Source organism: Acomys minous, assembly GCF_964271855.1.
Source record: "Acomys minous genome assembly, chromosome: 6".
NCBI classification, from domain to species: domain Eukaryota; kingdom Metazoa; phylum Chordata; class Mammalia; order Rodentia; family Muridae; genus Acomys; species Acomys minous.
In genome coordinates, this window is record NC_140487.1 from 20,829,950 (window position 1) to 20,850,187 (window position 20,238).

The 20,238-nt window shown below is 42.3% G+C and overlaps 1 protein-coding gene across 11 annotated transcripts in view; it reads right to left on the bottom strand.

Moving 5' to 3' along the window:
• Positions 1-2,187: 2,187 nt before the first annotated feature.
• Positions 2,188-20,238, bottom strand: part of PPP1R9A (protein phosphatase 1 regulatory subunit 9A) — a 293,927-nt gene continuing 275,876 nt past the window's right edge. For 4 of the 11 annotated variants that reach the window (XM_084785938.1, XM_084785941.1, XM_084785940.1 and 1 more), the window contains 4 exons: positions 13,618-13,816; positions 11,582-11,701; positions 9,549-9,731; positions 2,188-8,248 (listed from right to left, as the gene is read on the bottom strand). In XM_084785938.1, the coding sequence (XP_084642064.1) occupies positions 8,039-8,248; positions 9,549-9,731; positions 11,582-11,701; positions 13,618-13,816 (712 nt within the window). In that variant the 3' untranslated portion in view covers positions 2,188-8,038. Of the gene's footprint in view, positions 8,249-9,548; positions 9,732-10,766; positions 10,791-11,581; positions 11,702-13,617; positions 13,817-20,238 lie in introns of those variants that run through there. The other 7 variants (XM_084785937.1, XM_084785936.1, XM_084785944.1 and 4 more) reach the window with 4 other exon arrangements.

Here is a 20,238-nt window from a genome sequence, read left to right on the forward strand (position 1 = left end):
AATCAGTAATACCTTGTATATAGCTCCCTTGTAACACACACATGGTCTCTGAAACCATGTAAGTGTCTTTCCACACTGCTGTTTTTCCTTAAGAAGAGAGTACGGTCAGCTTTGGGGACTCTTAGGTCACATAGGGACTTCAGGTATCACAAAAGTGGTATTGTAAAGATAACTCTCAATCCCCATGAAGCCAATCCCCATGGTGCAAGACTTCCGGTTTCCCCTTTCTCTCTGTGACTTCTGCAGGAAATAGCACTTGCATTTCCCTCTCTCCTTTTACTCTGGGCTTTTTGATTTCTGTTATTGCATGAAGGTGAATCTTAAGATCTCTGGGAAGGTTATCACACTCAAACATGATTTCTGTTATCTTGACACATTATATGTTCTGTTTATATTGGCCCAAAGGAAGGAGGGATTCACTTCTCTTGTAATGACCAGGTTTAGGAGTTTTCTATAATCGATTCACACAGTGCTGAGTACCCCCAAGCCCACACTGCTCGCTGGTGCCAGGAATGGGCTTTTATTTTGTTCGGCTTTACCTAGGCTAACCTGCTATGAAGACTGAAAAGGGGCGTAGGGAAGGGAAGATAAACAGATTTTACAAATAGAAAGATCAACAACTTTTGGCTATTTTCTGAGGGGCATGACTAAGATCTCTTTCCATGCTGGTTATGAAACAAGAGATTATTAGGTACCATTCTTTGTTATGAAGACAGAAACCCTGTGCTGGATTATTTCTTTGGGTCAGTAAGGAAGTCAGTTTAGAGACAAAGTATTTCTAAGATACTTTTATCTGACATTTATCTGGTAGGTTTTGTTTGTTGGAGTTTGTTTTCTTTTGAGGGGTTGGATTTTTTGGGGGGGGGATTGATGGTATAGGGCATAGATTGATGAGAAACTGAAAATTGTCACTGATTTAAGACTGTAGGTTGACGTTATAAGGCAAATGAGTTTTTTTTAGAGCCAGGCACTATGATGCATGCCTATAGTTTTAGACTCAGGAGGCTGCGGCAGAAGGACCATGAGTTCCAAGCCAATTAAGATACCCTATGAGTATATACAGGGGGAGGAGGTCTCCCTCAGTCACAGTCATAGGGGAGGGGAGTAAGGGGAAAATGGGAGGGAGGAATGGGAGAATAAAAGGGATGGGATAACAATTGAGATGTAATATGGATAAATTAATAAAATATATTTTTTAAAAATCTCAAGAAAACCAAAATAATAATAAATAAAAATTAGTTTTATATAAAAACCTTTCTAGTCACAATGCAATTGAAGTGATTTTAGTCAGCTTAGGGCATGACTCCAGGTACCCAGTGAATGTTCAGTTACTCACTGAGACTAGTTTTCAGATTCTCTCAAGCACTAGCTATGACTATCAAATGAATGCAGTACTTAGGAAAGCAAGCTTCACATACTTCTTTTTAAAACAACCCTTAACTAGCTATCCTTCATCACACTTTCAGTGAAATGACCACATCTTTTTTTCTTCTTACTGAATCAAGTTGATTCTTCCAAAGAGAAAATAAAAAATAAAAATGAAGCTGTTGAGTTTCCTGTGCATGCATTGAAGTTGCCCAAAGGACAGATTTGGGTAAGGGATTTTCAACATGCATTCTAAAAAAAGGAGGAAAACAGGTTTACTTCATTTATTCTGTGAGGTTGAGACAATGCAGTAAACAGCCTTCATTTGTTCTGTTCTTGCTTTCTCAGTCTTGGGAGATCTGAGATAGAAAACAGCTTAAAACAACCCGGCACTCTAGGATGGACCTGGCTCCTCCTCAGCTTGCCTCTGTTGTGTGGGACTGACTGGTTAATGGATTTGCCATCCATCTTTCTCTGCCTCACGGGTACTGCACACTTGATGGTGAGGCAGTGACAAAGGGACAAGGGAAGAGGTGGACAAGGTGCCTCCAGCTGGGGGCCTGCTCTTTGCCTTTTTTGCCCAGTTCCATAATTGTGCTTTCAAGTGTAATTCTAGCTGCCAATTTACACTTTGCCAGAGTTAAAACTTGTTTTTAGTTTCATTTCCATGAAGAATGTGCACTTTGCTCTTGATGGATAGATAGGTTTTGACAGTTACTGCAGGTTTACCCAGTTCAGCCTTGTTTTAGTCGAAAGTGGAAATGGAAGAGAGAGAGAGAGAGAGAAAAAAAAAAAAAAAAAAAGAACCATGCACTCCGATAGTTTTCTGTATTTCCTTTTATTGCATTCATTATCTAACAACAATAATACTCATTGGCAAGAAATGTATTTACACTAACAAATTAAATGTAACCACAGGTGGTTCTGGATGGTCAGAAGACAACGGGCCACTGATGGTATGGTTTGCTCTGAATGCCTCTGAGAACCGGAGCGTGAGGACTGCCCTTTGCAACCGCACACACAAGGCAGGCACCAGAGAACAAAGCAGCGTGGCACTATTGTCTCCTCCATGCAAATGATCAGACAGCAAAATGTACAAGTTAAAAGTTTCTGGTAATATGCTACTCATACTTACCAGACTCAAATGACAGCCAAATCACTTTCCCCTTAGCAATAGAGAAGAAGGAAAGATGAAAACAAATTGAATCTTACAGTAGAAGAGAATTTTATTCTCCTTGTAGCTTCAGCTGCCCAGATCTCGTCAATGATATATAGCAGATGTCCAAGTGGTATCATCAAAACATCATTAAAAATACAAAAGCAGTAGTTATGACATTACATAATCTCAAGGAGTGTACATGTACGCATGGTTAGAGACTTTATTAGTTACTGACTAAACCTGATGTCGTTGGAAAGGGTTATCTAGCTTGGACATCGCTTCCTGCTTTTTTAAAAAAGACAATTTAGGGTATTTCTGGCCAATTGTTCTTTCATGAATGAATGCGTAAATCTTTAACAAGAGACTTGTGTGCGTGCATAAAACATCTGAAGGAAATGGATGTACACGCCTTCCAACAACATGTATTCAGAACCCATTGTGTTTGTTATTTTTGGTGGCAAACAAAATGCCATTACAAGCTGATGGCATAGGAAGCAAATAGTGGTCACATGACAGAAATTCTGCCACCAGAGAGCCAGTAGGTAGTGATGTAAGCATCATGGCTGCTGCTGATCTTCATTTTAGAGGTGAGAGTTGATACACAAGAACACAGTGCAATTTAGTCAAGAAAACTGCTATCTGCAGTTGAAAATGCCCAAAGCTGCATAATATCTTCTGAGTTCTAACTAAAAAAAATGTGCAATCTTGACATCAAAGCATTAATCAAACATTTGAAGAAAATTTATCTTACTAAAATACAATACTAAAGATCTAATAAATCAATTTTACCAAAATATATAAACATTTAGAAGCATAAGTGCATTTAGTAGGATACTTACATTTAAAAAAAATCTCTTAAAAGCTGTGAGCCATTCAATGTATACACAACACAAAAGTGGCAAATATGGCTATGATTACAGCCCAGGGTCCTAACTAACATCACTGTAGTCCATGTATGGTATATTTTTATGCCACGTGCTTATGGTATATACGTGTGTGTAAGGTGGGGGGGATATATTCACACACACAGCTCTGACACCTACACAAGTGGCATGCACATAACTGAGAATATGTGGCTTGTTTTCTTATTCCTTTCCCATTGTCTTGCACACTACTAGATCTCTAATGGTCTGAGAGGTGGGCAGGGTCAAGGGCTGGCAAGCATGGAGCTTCTTTTGTTGCCTCCTCTGAGACAGAGAAACAGGTCCAGGTGCTTCCAGATTTGAGTCTTGAGTAACAAACACTCTCTGATAACCCCACACAGACACTCGTGGACACACAGGTGAGGACTCTCTGCCTCCTGTGAATGGAACTGGTGTTACTACCCAGGGGATGATTTATTGTGGAAGCTTTCCATTTTTTGCCTCTAACTGGTCAATCCAGCTTCCACACTTCTTTTCATGTTATTAAAATGTGTTTTCTTTAGTGTTATTTTTCCTCCAGTGTTTTGGATAAAGACTAAATTTCATGGAGTTTTAAATACTCCAGACAAATGCAAACAGAATTTGCCTGCACAGGTAGTCTGGCTCTCAGGACTGAACTGGGGGAAACAGATTTCCTGTAACACTGCTTTGAGACGGTGTTCTCCCCATGTCCTGTCACAATGAGAGCAGTTTTAGAAGAAAGCATGGCTGCTTTACTTTTGACCTCACTTCTACAAGTCACAAGCTCTGCTTTAGAACTGGGCACAGGCAGAGCCGACTCAAAGCAAATAAGGAAATTCTTGAAAACTAAACCTGTCATTTTCTAATTACCTTTTCAGCAGGGAGCACTAGGGTCTTAGTGTTGAAGCAAATGACATGGATCCTACTAATCCGTGTCCCCAAAGGTGAGATGTTCCTTATCACCAGCTCTGTGGAAAGAGTCTTAAGTTACTCAAATGGAGTTTGGTAACCCTTAACTATCTCAGTGTATGAAAGGGTAATATGCATCCCATGTACAGAAGTTTTAGAATCATCTGCCCTCCCTCCTCCAGAATCATCTTAAATACCTTTGCTATGTTGAGAGTCCTCCTCAGATTTATCTAACATTTCATGTTTATAAATGAGTTAGAATAGCTGTGTAAATGCAATTTCTTTACTTATTAGATAATTTTTAGGCACAAGTCAATCCTATTAAACAAAGAGCCTAAAAGAGAATTCTTCATCAGCCGCACAGTCCATAGAGGCCCAGGTGCTAAATCTGACCCGTGGACATTCTTGCAGCCTAGGCCTAAGGTGTTTAAGGTCTCAGGATAAATACTCTCTGGCATGAACAGTAGCAGGAGTCTTCACGTCTCCTCTGCCACTTAATTTCTGAAAATAAAGGAACACAAGATAGGCATTCCCATTCTGTGCCTGTTGGAAGCTGAGTTTGCAATCAGCTCCTGCCACACTGAAATCATAAATGTGTGTGGTATTTAAAAGTCTACATGAGGTGGGAGGTCCATGTCAACCCCAGCTATAGGATGGAGGATCACCCCAGAAGAGCTTTGCTGTCACTGTGGTAAAGGTAAGCTTTAGGAGAGCACGGAAGTGGATAAAGCATGGTGTCTGCTCTAACGGAGCTCTTCCGATTCTGGGGAGGGGGAAAATGAATCTGTAAGCGTGAGTCACTTTAGAGGAGGTGTGCTTAAGCACAACAATCCATTACAAAGACCTTTGGTGGAACCCTAAGCCAGAGTCTACTTCTACAATGCCCTCTACCTCTGGCAGGATCTGACCATGTATCCCCACTCCCAGCCATGACCCGCACCCCAAACACTTTTGGCTACTGATGGGGTCCTATTATCCTTCACTAGAATATAATTCATAGTATGAAGACATTCCCTTTTTTCTGCACTTGTTGATAACTTAAAAACCTTCCAAAATCTTTAAATCCACGAAGCAACAATTCTCTGTTAAATTGTATAAACCCTGAAAACTACAGCATTAAAGCAGGAATTGTGCAAGACGCTGGAAACTCAATTATTATCATGCAGCACGGCCATTAAAGGAACTAACAGGAAATCCAAATGTTCACAAGGTCTGAGGTCCTTCACTTTGTTTCCACACTGGGTCAACCAGTTTCTTCTGTTTGATCCTTTGCTGAACAATGCAATCAAGAGCCTTTTATAATTTTACCAGTGTTCAGTAGCAATGATAAAAGAATTCATTTTGGTTTAAGATTGCAATAATTTAACTAAAAAATCAAAACGGTTGAAACATCAACTAAATGATGTAAGGCCTATGAAATTGATTTGTAACTGTCATATGAATGCTAATCCAAGCACTGAGTGTTAATGATGCCGTCCTAGGAACACTGTATTTAAGAAATGCAATATAAGATCATAAGTTAACAGGCAGAGACAGACCTATAGACATTTCCAATATATACATTCATTTTCAACTATCATCCAAGTGTAAACACAACTTAAAATGATCGTCCTTCTGTTTTCACTCTTGAAAATGAATACAGAAAAGCTTCCAGTGCAATCCAGGCTTTCCCCCCAAAGAAAAGTAAAATGGCTAAAATTTACAATAGCAAGTATTAGTAGTGTCAGGTTTTTGCTTAGTCTTCTGCTATTAGGAAAGATTTGCTGAATTTGTAGTTCAGAAATGTGACTCTTGGTTTCTCAAAATATTAGTAAGCGGCAAAGCATCAGGCAGCCGAAGACACACTCAGGGACCCAGTACCCTATGCCAAGTAAGAACCACGAAACAGGGCTAGTGACTAGGGAACACAACGCCACTCCCATATCGCGTTTCAGACTGAAGTGGGTCTCTATCACAAGGACCAAAACTTAATACAAGTGCTCTGGGCCAGAAAAGGAAGTTGGCCCTGGGAGAAAGAAGAGGATTAAGTTTCTAGTTCAGATAATTCCAGAATTCTTGTTTCAAAAAATAGTAACAATGAAAAAAAAAGAAAAAAGAAAAAAAGAAAAGTCACAATGTTAAAAATACAAGGTGAGGCCACCCAGGCAGCAGACCCCTAACCTAGCAGATACCTGTTATAACTCCGTAGCCTGATGCAGGCCTTCCTACCTATGCATCTGGAGGGATGTGCACAGGGCTATGGACCATGCAAGGGCCTGGTGGAATAAAGGAAATAAAATACGCTGAAGTCCAAGGACTCATGTGGCCTCCAGCTTTAGTTTGAAATTGGTCCATCGTAAAATAGATGACGTCACTTCCTTTTTAGAGTCAATGCGACAATGAGAGTTAGATATATAAGCAAAAACAAAAGCTAAAACTAAAGGCAAGCAAACAGATAAAAGCGCTCAAGATATGAAATGTCTCATGATGAGTATATGTTTTCCTCCTCCCGCCCCAGTCTCCTGCACTCAGCTCAAGTTGGTGAAATACTGAAATCCTTTGTACAGGACTGTGAGAGTCCATCCCATGGACTGTCTTAAACAAACCTGGAACTCTCTAGAATACGGAAGAGAACAGCTTAGGAAAGCCATTCAAAATGTCTCTAAAATGTAAATGATGGCTGTCCTTCATAGGAACAAATTATATGTGCTAAAAAAAAAAAAAAAAAAAAAAAAAAAAAAGGTCTCTGGTTGACTGTTTCTCAATCTCTAACCAGTTTTAAGTTCTTAAAAGTACATTTGTTAGAACACTAACTGAGCCCACTTGGGAAATTCTGAGTAGAAAATATGTGTCAAGCTCCTGATTGTGTCCCAGGCAGACTGAAGACCAGCCAGAGTGTCTGGGGAGAGGAAACCTGAAAATGTTGGCTTCTTTAAAAATCAATTTCCTGTTCAATTTGTTGGGGGTGTGCTGTGTTTGTCAGCACTGCAGAAACCCTGGGCCTGGAGGCAGGCAAAGGAAATAGCAGATCCCAACATCCAATGCTGCATTGCATGCTGGTATTTTCTTTGTCCAGCAACACATGGAGGAAAACGTTACCACCAAGGCCTGACGTACACCCACACCTATGTTCTTAAGGCCTTTACATTTCTTCTAGAGTTAACAAATAGTTACAATTTTTTTCCCTCTTTCTGATTCCCCTCTTTCCCTAAGCTGGTAATTATCCCGACACCGGACTGACTTGCTACACAGTCAGTATTGAAGGGAGCCTTTCCCACACCCCCACCTTACTAGATTCTGCAGCCCAGGAGACAGACAGCACAGCCCCCTCATTTCAAGGCAGGTAGCCTCAGCACACCAACAGTCATAGCTACTCTCTCAGTTTCAGGGGCTCTCACTGAAATTTCTGAGTACTCCCACTCACATCACCAGAATGAGTCCTTCTCTCATTGGCTGGGCCAGGCTGGTCCTCCACCAGGCACCACACACTTAACACAACATGGGATGTTGGTAAGTAGAAGATAAAAATGGTACTTCTGGTTTGCTCATGAACCAAAGGTGATGGCAAGGGGCAACTTTAGGAGGTTAAAACTAACAGCGCATTCAACACACAGTTCTTTAAACTGCCTACAGAGGCATTATCCCCATCAGTGTCATGTTCATCCTCTGCTGGAGGGGAGGGGTGGGCAGGAAGGGGCAGGAGTTGTTTCAAGCTTTCCCACATCCTGGTAGAAGCTGGGTATTAGGGCTCACTGTTGCTCTCTGCTGTGGAAGTCATCTTTTCAGACTTTTTTGACTTCCTTTGCATTTGCTCTTGTTCCTTCCTCCTCAGTTTCTCTCTTTGTTTTTCCATTTTCTCGTGGGCCTTTCTAGCCTTCTCTAGAGACATCTTCATTTCCTTCAGTTTTTTTTTAACCAGTGCCCGGTCCTGGGATGACGTCATTCCAAGAGCCTACAAAGGAAACACATGTACAAACTGAATCTGATAAACTGCTGACCTCTTTTCTTAGGAGGAGGAAAACATCACACTAGGCTTAATCTCATGACCTTAGTTAAACATAGAAGGAGGAGGTCAGAGCTGAGGAAAAGCAGTCAACATGTGCTAAACTCTGTATGCACTGAGGAGCTCTGCTTTGCTCTTTGAAGTTCTTGTAAAATGCACTCCAGAAGTCATTAAGAAAATGCTTTCCAAATTGTTGACTAATGAGAGAATAAATAAAAAGGGCATGATCCTGCTTTTTCAACCTTCAGCTAAAGTCGTCAACATCTTCAAAGGGTAGCAGAGAGCACCTGCTGCCACAGAAGAATCCAAGAAGAGCAGGAAGAACTGAAGTGGCCACCTGTTTGCCAATGTAGTTATTTATAATGAGAACCTCCCCGTCTCCCCACACACACAAAAATAAAATGTTTGGGGCCAGGATGCCCATGTCAGCATCTCCCCAGCCATTGTCTCCCCAAAGGCCAACCTGTAACCAAAGCCTGATTATAATGACGAGGTTGCTGGATGAGCTTGGAATTCAGACTCAGGGGAGATGGTTGTGTACTTTAAATGTTCCATAACCTTCAGCAGCAGCAGCAGGATGCATCCATCTCCCCAACAGGGACAGCCTTGTCAATGGGGCCTTCATATTCACAGCTGTTGATTGATCGCTAACCTTTTCAAAGACTGTCAAGAGACACTCATCTATCCATCAGCCAAGTGGTGGGGAGGGATGTGTGGAGCTGGCTGTATCCTACTCTTGCTCTTTCTCCATAAAGTTGGGTGCCACCTCAGTCTCTAAAAGAGATGGGCTGGATGAGCAGAAATGAAGGTCCAGCGGAAGTGGCAGGGAGGGAGTCCAATGGAGGGCACAGGGAGGGATGGCTTGCGTATACTTGGGAACATCATTTCAGTTTTCAAGTAGTGGGTGGAGGGGGAGCGTGGAGGAGGAATGAAGAAAGGAGTATCATACTGGCCACTATTAAAACTTAATAGTACAACAGGAAATGAGTGGTTTTAACGTAGAGGTCATGTGTTGCCAGGCAAAGGGAAGGGTCCCACACTCTCTTAGTCAGGAGTCTATCCCAAGTCAGGACCCCCTCATGGGCTTACTGAAGCATCATTTCCTACTGAAAATAATTCAGTATCTTTTCTGCTACGTGTTGACAAAAACTGCCGGAGGGATATAAGAATCCCCGGCTAATGAAAACGTGTCAGGTGCTCCAAGCAACACACAAAACTGGTAATCCAACACAGACAAAGGCTTCTTTACCTTCAGTTTATTTCCATCCAGCTGCAGGAGCTGCTCCCCAGTGATGTTCTGAGCACTGAATTCAGACACATGTTGGTCCAGATTTAAGCTCATCAACCAGTGAGAAACCTGTTGCACACTCCACTCGTGAACGGCCCGACTCTGACTCTGAGTGTGTTTGGGGGACTGTCCGTCATCAAGGATCTGAGGTAGGAATGTATGCAGTGTTGTTAAAGGATGGCGCCACTGTGGCTTAGTTTATGCTATCGGAGGAATTTCTCAAGCTACAAGAGCTGTACTTACTTATAATAAATCATGAAGTGATAATAGTTCTACTTGTATTAGAAAAAATATGCATATTACATATATGATTCTGGTAGATGGAAAATTAAAAAATATCCCACAAATAAAGCACCATTACAAATGTAGGATGCTAAAAAATAGCAGTACATACTAACATTGATGGTTTTATAATAAATAACCATGGAGATATTCTAATATGCGGAAAATAAATATTTCATTGTTTTCTATATGTGATACATCACTTAAATTTATCCTTTTAGAAGACATTAAAGCTGTATAAAACATATTACAAATATTAAGGTCTCCTTCACTCTATATGTAAAAGCCCTTAAGCCTTCTCAGGGAAATTTCACAGCCATTATTTCATCTGGCCAGGAAGCAAACCTATGAGGGAGCTAGGGTGCTGACACCCACAATTCCTTTAAGACATGAGAAAATTGAGGATCCGAAAGTTTACAAGATCTCTCTTAGACAACACAGTAGTACGTGACAGAGCTTAACAAGACGCTCATTGCAAAGGCTCTGACCACTGGAGACTAATCTCCTTATTTTGGTAACGAGGCAGGACAGCTCCCAGAAACCCAAAGCTGAGAGAAGACGAAGGCCTGACAGGTCTCCCAGGAAAGACAGGAGTTATCTGGTGAGCCTCCTGAAGAGCAGAGAAAAGGGCGAGGTGTACACTGAGGGGAAGGCAGAGGATATGGAAAAGGGTGTGGCCCAAGTCAGGTAATGGCCACCGGAGGCAGATGAGGGACTCAGGAGGTGGGACTTGGAGCCTCTTGATCCAAGAAGATCTTTTAAGTAAAACGTAAACAAAGGCAGCGTTATCTTCCCTCCAGTAGAGAGGAAAGGGTTCTTGGATCCCTGAGTCCTTTGTAAAGAGAGGAAACCAGTTCAGAGCAGACCCGGCGCCACACCCACCCACGGAGAGCTCACCTCGTCATCTATCATGTCCAGGCTCTGGGTGAGTAGCAACAAAAGAACCAAAAAGAAGAAGGTTATAGAAATGGGACACACGGTATCCACAGTGCATGCTTTAATATGTTCAAATCAAATCCAGCTAGAAAAACGGGCCCAGGAAAGTTTAAGTGGAAAAAAAAAAGGAGGCTTACTGCACAAAACTCAGCTTGAAAAGAAGTAAGAACAGCTATTTTATATGTAAAGGCAAACATATTCTAATTGCATTATTTCCTGCCCCAAGACTCCACCCAGTTTTAGAGCTATGTCAGTCTCAGTACAGTTTTCTGCTTATCTCAGACACACATACTTCCTGGTAATTCTTAGCAATGCTAATCCTCACTTTAGCATCTGGATAAATGGTTTTTACTCTATTTCCTTTCCAGAGTTGTTGCCTATTGATTGTAAGGATTCAGCTGGAGGCACAGCATAGTCAGAGGCCTGTGGGAGTCTGGGGGCAGGAGGGACTCTGGGTAAGGACAGAGAATGGATCACTCACAGCCTCCAGGTGACCCAAACTGTTCATCTAGTCCTGTTCTCCAGTGCCCAGCCACTCCACCCTGTGTGTTTCCATATATAATGGGCTCCCCAAGTAGCTTCAAGGGGCTCAGAAGCTATCCTTTTCCTTAACGTTGAAGGGATGGGGAATGGAGTCATGAGGATTTTGTGTTAAACATAAAACCTCAGTGCTGATGACCTCTACGTTAAATCTGTCCTCAAGTATCTCCCTATAGCAGGATGTAGAGGAAGTAAATGACATAAAAATAAGTTCTGCCATGGTGCCGGTCCAGTACCTCATCCGAGGACAGTGCCAAGGACTGGGAGAGCCCTGGCGTTTTGGGTTCTGCTCCTAAGCCGCTCAGGTCTGCTGAACTGGTACTGCTCGGGCTGAAGTCATCGTTGAAGGTGAAATTCTGTAAAAACAAATAAAACCACCTTAAATGAACACACAGGGTGAACTGGAGGCAGGCATGCTCCCTGGTCCTTGACAGCTTCATTTTAATCATTTTCTTTAGAAAACACCGGAGTTCGGTTAGGGGTGGCTTTCAGCTGGGCGGTGGTGGGAGACGCTGCAGCTTTGGAGCCTTGTGGGAAATCCTGGGCACCTGCTCCCCTGCTGCAGGGATCGGTGTTGTGGAGAATTGACTCCTCAGTGGTTCTCGGAGGGCTCAGAACACGTTACCCTCCGCACCTGCCCAGGAGAGGAATAAAAAAGCCCCTGTAGCAGGCAGCAGGGTCAGTAGGGACACACGCTGGGCTGGAGAGGCTGACTTTTTAGGAGCAGATGGCAGTTCCTATCAGGGCGGTGGCTGGAGTGGCCCTGGGAAAGAGAGTGCGTGGCTGGTTGTGATAAATACTGGGAGAAGGGACAGGTCGCCTCCTGGATGTACTCTTCAGAGTGAGGGGTTCTGGAAGAAGGCATGGTCTGACATCCCAACACTAGGTACATGTCAGAACATGTGTCTCTCATGGCTCCAGCAGACAGGCAAAGACTGCCTTATGGAACAGACCCATGAGGCTGCATAACGTCCTGGGGTTAGGGAGGTAGAGTGTGGGGGAAAATTCACTTCCCTAGAACTACTTTAACTTGCTCAGCAGATGTGACGACAACTTGACAATGACCACAGAGCCTTACTTATGAAAACATTTTATAGTGAACCTCTCTTTTGCATAAGACAGTGACAGAATCACTCAAGCGAACCTTAAGTCTCAGAGCAAGACTAAAACAGCCCAGTGCGTGGATTACTACTGAAACTTCTTTTGCTATCTGCAAAGTGGCTGGATTTCCAGGAACTCTGAGCAACTGCTCAACACCATCTTGTTTCATACTGAACTTCTCTAGGAACCAGACTGTTTTTTCCCCCCTTAGGTTCCTTTGTGTTGTCTTCAGTTGATTATTGAGAACAAATACCATACGAGTAACTAGAGTTTAGTACTAAACCAACTCCAAGATTTGATAATTCTTCCCAAAAAGGAGGGAGGTTGGCAGAACATTCGGCAGCAAGGCACGACACACACGATCACCCTTTGGTATTACCACTGGAGATGCAACTCTCCAGATCCTCAGGCAAAAACCCTTTAAGCTGCTGACCTCAAGGAAAGAGTTAAGTTCAAGTAAGATTAATCATGTGGTTCTGTTTGGGAAAGAAGAGTGAACACAGAAAAAAGGAGACCAAATAAGGCGAAGGTTAGCCACCACATGTGCTCCAGGGAAGTGTGAAAGAAGCCTTCTTGCAGTCATGCTGGAAATAGCCACGTGCATTTTGGAACGCAGTGTACCCATGCAGACAATTGTAATACTGCTAATGGCAAAGCGTTGGTGACGGGGTTAGAACAGGTACTCTGCATGGACGTTTGATCCAAGCGTTATGTCAGTGTTCTTTGTTTTTCCTATTCGTTTCACTTATGTGAACTGAACACAGTCTCAGATTTATCTGATTTCTAGTAAATCTTGAAGCGCACAGTGAAATAGTTTCAAAATGCAACTTAAAGAAGAATACTTAATAAACACCTACCAACACTGTTTCACCATCCAAATGACTCTTTCCCAGCATGGCTTAACTGTCAAACAGCTAAACAGCAGTGAGTGAAATGACAGGCTAATTTGAAGAGAAAAACACACGCTAGAACGGAACAGTATTAATGAGGGTGCTGGTTAGGTGGGATTTTCTCTCCCCACAAAGGAAACACCATGCATGCCTATGGCAGTGTTAGCACATTGGCCCCTGAGACCCAGGGTGCACACAGAGGTTGAGAAGGCCTTCCAAAAACTGAAGAGGAGATAGGATTGAGTTTTCTTGTCAGCTTTTTTTAGTCCACTGTTGTCTACCTTGGACCCTGTTTTATCTGAAATTAGAGTCTCAGGAGAAGGCTGAAGGGGACTTGGAGATGAAGGCAGGTTCCTGAAGGAATAGGATCCTTTCCGGCTTTCATTAAACCATGAGAAAGGCATGCAAGGAGAGCGAGTGGAGGCCGGAGCTGCGGAGGGTGATTTGGCTTTCCAGTTTTCCAACTTGCTTCTGAAGATTCTGTGGTGTGAAAAGAATGTGCATGTTAGACAAAGAAACGGCAAAAGACATACTGAACCCACCTCCAGGGAGGCTCTCGGCGTGAGCAAAGCTCTCTGAGGAACTGGTCTCCTTACAGTAGTAAAGACCTATCACTTTGGGCAATAGCCCTACCCTCAACATTCACCTTTTATGCATTTAAATGGAATCTATGATAACACGTGGCTTGGAACTGCTATTTCCAAGGCAAAACTGTATTAAATGTGCCTCCATACGTACACATGGATGCATTAGAACATGGTGGCACGGCCTTTCAGAAACCCATCTTAGGACAGTCACTACAGCGAGTCACACTAGCTCATAACCAGTGTTCTTCCTACCTAACTCTAGGTTCCTGCTCCCAACAGCAATGACTGGAGGATTCAAGTGATTTGGGAATTATAGAGCATATGTGATGTTAAGCAGACCGTGAAGCTTACTGCTTTCTCATCGTAGTCTTCATAAGAGAACAGCGCTGAGGTCACCATGGGCCACCTAGAAACTGAGGGCCTATCACCTCTGAGGGTGTGGCCTCAGGCCTTCTCTGGCCCTCTGTCTCAATCTGTACAGAGTATGTTGATATATCTCATATATGACTGCCGTGAACTAAATAGGTTAACATTTGTTAAAGAGCCATGAAAGCTCTTAAGGTGTAAATGATCAGGTTTAGAAATATTTAAAGATTCAAAAGCATCTGAGAAGCACAGTTTTTCTTTTTTAAACTTAATGCAGGTACTTTTGTGTTTGTATTTATCTATTGGTCAAGGGAAATTACTTGACCAAGAGCTGAAGAAGAAAATGCTGGTGTGCATTTGGAAGAGGCCAGCCTCCGTAGGTCCTACTGATGCCAGATGGAAGCCAGTTACTTATTAGCTGTTGATATTATGCCAACAGAAACCCCTTCAATTAAAAATGCCTTGATTCCATATACCTAGATATATTTAGATATCCCTCACGTCGCCTTACGCTTCATTTCAAGTACATCTTGAAGTACAGTTCAAATGGATATAATGAACATCAAGCCCTAAAACGTCTGGCTTGTTTCTAAATAGCAACAACCCTCATGCAAGCACCCTGCAGACTGTAAGGCAGCATACAGATGCGAAAGCTTATAGGAATGGCTACAAGTACAGAAACATTTATGAAGATTTGGTAAAACTGACATAGGAGGATGAATGAATAAAATTGATGGTCACATAAAGGAATCCAGAAGATGTGATTTTAGTGTGTTGAAAAAGTGTCTGAGGACTGGGGGTGTCTTCAAGGATAACAGAAATCAGCAAGAGACAGGTCAACCCCATACTTCATCTTAAAGTTTAAACTAAAGAGAAAAATTTGTACTCTTAATCTCCTTGTTAGCACAGGACAGGAGGGTACCATAACTTAGCCCAGACCATGGGCTCTGGAAGGGGTACTTTTTTTCTTCGCCCATGGACCAAATAAAGCTGGTAAGAGACTTCTTTCTGATATAGCTGTTAAGAGTCACAGGTTGGCTGCTCAGAAACAGGAGGAGAGAAGGGACGCTGACCTGGAATCTGCATTTTTTAACACGAGGCTGAGCTGACGCTTAAATAGCTCCATCTTCACTTATCATGATTATGACAAGGGCAAATCTAAAGCCATGAGAGAACAGAGCACATTAGTGTCTACGTGTGCAAAACTGCTTCCCTGGATCTGTACACTTCAGTTTCCTCTCAAGCCTCTTGACACATCGACAGCCCAGTGTGATTTCACCCTTGGTCTACACTGAGGTGAAGGATTCCAGCAACATAAATCTGGACGGCAATAAAGCCATGGGATAGCTTTCCTCTCTGCCCATCTGGGATCGGGGGAGAAATCTTAAGTCCTTAAGGTAAACAACTCCAGTTGGAATGTGAATACACACTGACTTGCAGGACGGAGATAAGATTAGAGACTCCAGTTTTAGCCCAGGGATTGACTACGAGTTTCTTTGGGGCTGTCACTATCTATCCAGGCATAACTTAACTTCTATGCCTTGTCTTTAACTTCGTCTCTACATTCCAGTAAGAATGTTTATAACAGTCTTCTCAGAAACACAAAAGTAACTTCTCTGTAGTCCCACACCCTAGGAATTGAGCATGCCTAAGGAAGAGCTGGTACTGCAGGCCATACTCCCTTCTGGCTAGACAATGCTGAATGAAGGAAAACGTTGCATTTGCTTAGATAGCCACTGTCTGGGAGTTTCTGAGGGAGCTTTGTACATCATGACACACTCATCCTTACTCTCCTAAATCGACTGTCTTAGTAACAACAATTCTAGACCACCACCATGACCTGAAGGAGAAGAAAAGGGCAGGGAATTGGAAGGCTGCTGTTCACTGGCTTCCTTTGAAAGGGCCTTTAGGGAGTCCAAACCCAGGGCGAATAACAATTGAAAAAAAAATCGAAAGAGCACAGCTACTTAAAACTCCCATAAAAGTCTCTTAGCCAGGAAAATATTCAAGACTAATAACGAGTATGGACATGTACATCCAGCATAGAGGACGGTGGTGAACAAGGTCAGTGAACCCCAGCCTCTGCCGGAGACTCTTTTTCTGCAGCCATAGATGCAACAATAATGGAAAGATGGGGAAAGAGCAGGCAGGAAGCAATGACAGCCTACTTCCAGGGTGATAACCACGTCCCACAGCTGCATACCAGAAGATTCTGGAATGAGATGCTGTTGTTGCCCCATTATTTATCATCTATAACTTTAAAAATCCATGAGTGTGTAACTAACCCATGTGCAACCTTTAGTCTCAAAGAAAAGAACTTGCTTCTGTTTGCTTGAGTCCAGAGTAGAATATTCATTAGGACACTCCATACTCGATTACTTTAAAATTATAGACTCAGTAGCCTACCAGGCATGTTTTCCTATACAAACACCTATTTCTTCCTGGATAAATTGAACTCTTGAGCCTGCGAAGGAGCAGAGAGGGTTTGGTAGCTGGAGTTCTATTTTGTATGCCTCTAGTGTCTGTTTTCCTTTGTGGAGAAAATGTTTGCAACAATATAATATCCTTCCTTCCTTCCTTCCCTTTTCACTTCTTCCCCTTTGCTTCCCTCCGTCCTTCCCTTTCTTCCCTCTTTCTCTTCTTTCTTCCTGTCCTTTCTAAATCAAGATTAGTGGAATGAATTCGAATCTGAAGATGACTTTCAGAGGGTCAAAGGAGCTATGTGTCCTGCACTCTCCTCACCTTTCACCTTTAGTAGCTTATACATAAAAAAAGAAAATCAAAAGATCTAGGATCTAGAGGAAACAACTGTCATTAAGTTTAATTTTCCTAAGTAAAAATGTCATTGGACTAACTTCCCCAACAGTCAAATGGTTTATGACTAATAACTCTATAGTGCAATTAACTCATATACATACACTCTGAAATGCATTTATTTTGTGGCTAGCACCCCACAATGTAAATTTTCAGTTAATTACTCTACAGTAATATTGTTGTTTTTATTCTGCAAATAAGGCATATGAAGTATTCAGGATCGAATCAGATATCATCAAAGTATCATTTACAGTTCACAAATTGCAGGCAGAAAGAGTATGGAGGACCAGAGGATCACACAGAGTTTGAAGGAAGTTAACTAAAGAGCAATGGCTGCAACCAGAGGAATGTGTGCAGACTTCCACCTGTCTGCTTAACCCCCACTGAGGAGACTGAGGTTGTGAGGCCAACCCCATCCCCAGGGAGCTCAGAGACCCTCGTAGGTAGAACTGGAAACACATGTCCCTCTGGTGCGACACCTGCTCCTGGATCCCAAGCTCTGGTTGGAATTTCTGGCCAAAAACTAATTGTAAAACTATCCAAATAGAAAAGAAAGTGTTTTAATACACAATTGATATTATAGAGCTAAGTTGTTTATCCTTCCGTTTTCACAGTAAGTCTTTGAAGGAGGTGTTCATTTTCTACCATGGCACATCTCACTGTAGACCAGCTCAGTAGCCACAGCTGACCAGTGGCAGCGGTATTAAATGGAGCACAGAGTGACAGAGAGGGCGGTAGATGCCATGTGCTTACATTGTGGTAGGAAGCCAAGGTTGTTTATCTAAGGCAAAGCCAGGACTTACCACCTTAGATTGCATCTCAGTGTTCTTTTCACTGTTTGTTATTTTAAGGCAAATGCAAATTTACTTCCAAAGGTAACAGTCATCTTTTCTCTCTGTCACTTCCTCCACATACCATCATCTACACTTGTTGGGCACATGCACACACACACACACACACACACACACACACACACACACACACACACACACACACACGGTTGTCCATTGGATCTAAACTGAGACTTCTCAACAGTATTCCACGTAGATGCTTCACTAACCACTACCTAGTGTTCACCTCTCTACAGTCCAGGATGGGCTATGGCTGGTCCCACGGTTCAGCATCTCTGAGGGTTAACAGGCTCTAGTAACCCGATGCGTCTTCTCCTGCTTGCTCTCTCCTATGGTGCTTGTGCAAATCAGAATGTGCACACTAAACCACACTTGTTCCTTGGGATTATTTATTATGATCATTATCTCCATCTATTTTCTCTGCTGTTCGGGTATTGGAGTTATCACGTCCTCACAAGAAACACAGCAGAGCTAACTCTGTGTGGAAGAAACAGTGATGTGACAACCAAGACTAAATTTAGTGAAAGTCTTATTGTCTCAAGTCTAGCAGTTATAAGTTGGAACTGGCAGATGACCTCTGCAGATTCTAACAACCTAACAGAGACTTGACAGAAAGTCTAAGCGATAGGATTATTAGCTCCCTCTGAGGCTGTCTGCTGCTTTTTCTGAGAAAGCTGCATGGGGTAGAGTACATTCCCTGTTCTCTGTGATCGCCTGGATGCTCCCCGCAGCTGATGATGTGTGTGACCCCCACCCGAGGAATCCAATGCACGGAGCTCCTACAGGATAGCTCTGTTCTTCTGGGAATGGGTCTTGTAAGCTTCTGGGTCCATTAACAGCCTATATACCAGAACAGGAGCCGATTTGATTTGTGCTACCCAATTGCTCTGACACCTCAAAATTTGTTTTTCTGAAGCAGAAAAGTTTTCTCTTGTTTTTTCTATTTCAGTTATGTAAGCTCTTTTTATATCCCACCAAAATTCGACTATAATTACTAATGAATATAAAATTACAATTCTTATTGAAGACTATTTTGTGGTGTTGGTATATGTAGAATTATTTGTGTCCAATAAAGCAGTGGGAATCAAGAATTAATATTTTACAAAGAGAGCTGGCGAGACATGGATGAGCTAGCATCCTGGTATGAGTCAAAAAACCGGCCATAACTGTGATAACCAGGGTACTGGACACCATCTCCAATTCACTATGACTTTTCCTATAATACAACCAGCACCCACCAACACCATTTATGCAGCTTGATTTTCACCTGTAACTCAAACACTCTCTCTTCTACAGGCTTCTGTGCTTAAGTTTCTCTTGGGTTGAGCAATGAAAGTAAGAGGGCAAGACTGCTCTGCTGCTGAACTATCAAAGGAGGGGTAGCATCCTCTCATAGGCAGATTCCCTGCACTATGGCTGTGCTCAGCATCTGCTCTCCGGGAAGTGGCTTCATTATTTTTCTGAGTATGGCCAATAGTGATTAGTTTTAAGGTACAAAACAGGTATTTTTATACTTCTTACTTTAAAAATTCAGAGTTAAATTACTTCTGAGTTGCTTATTACATGTCTCACATGTACATGTACAAGTCTCACATGTACTTAGTGGTCTTGAGATTCTCTCGAAATATGGAGTGCATTCTACCCTTTATCCACTGTAGAACACAAATGAAAATCAGACTAGCAAAACTGATTTAATCTGGAATTCTCTCTTTTCACTCCCAATCCCAGTTTCTTACCAAAGACTATTGACAAGGCATAGGACATATGAGGAAACCACAGTGGATAACCCATGATGTGGGCAAGTGACCTCTAAGTGACCTTTTTGTCTCTTAGGATTTTGTGTTTCTTCCTTAGTCTGTGGCACTGAGCAGCACTCAGAGTGACTATTATCCCCACACTCTGTAAAGACATGTTGTCATCATTAGATGCATTGGGAAGCAGGGTTGGCATGGTGTGTTGGAGAGGTGTCTAGACAGGAGGTGATGCTCCATTATGGTCCTCACTGACCCCTGTCCAACCTAGGGAAAATAACTAAATATAACTGCTATCTGCCTTCCCAAGATTATTCAAAGGATTTAATTAAGATGGTAAATGTAAAGCCACTTTGTAAGTAATAAGTAATAACAGTAACAATTATCATCATTAATATCATTGTTGAATACCACCTATGCACCAAGAGAGCATTTGCAATACTTTGTATGTGATCTTATTTAATCCTCACATTAGCCTTATAAGTTAAGAGCCATTATCACATTCCTATGAGATTTCATATGAGAAAACAGGT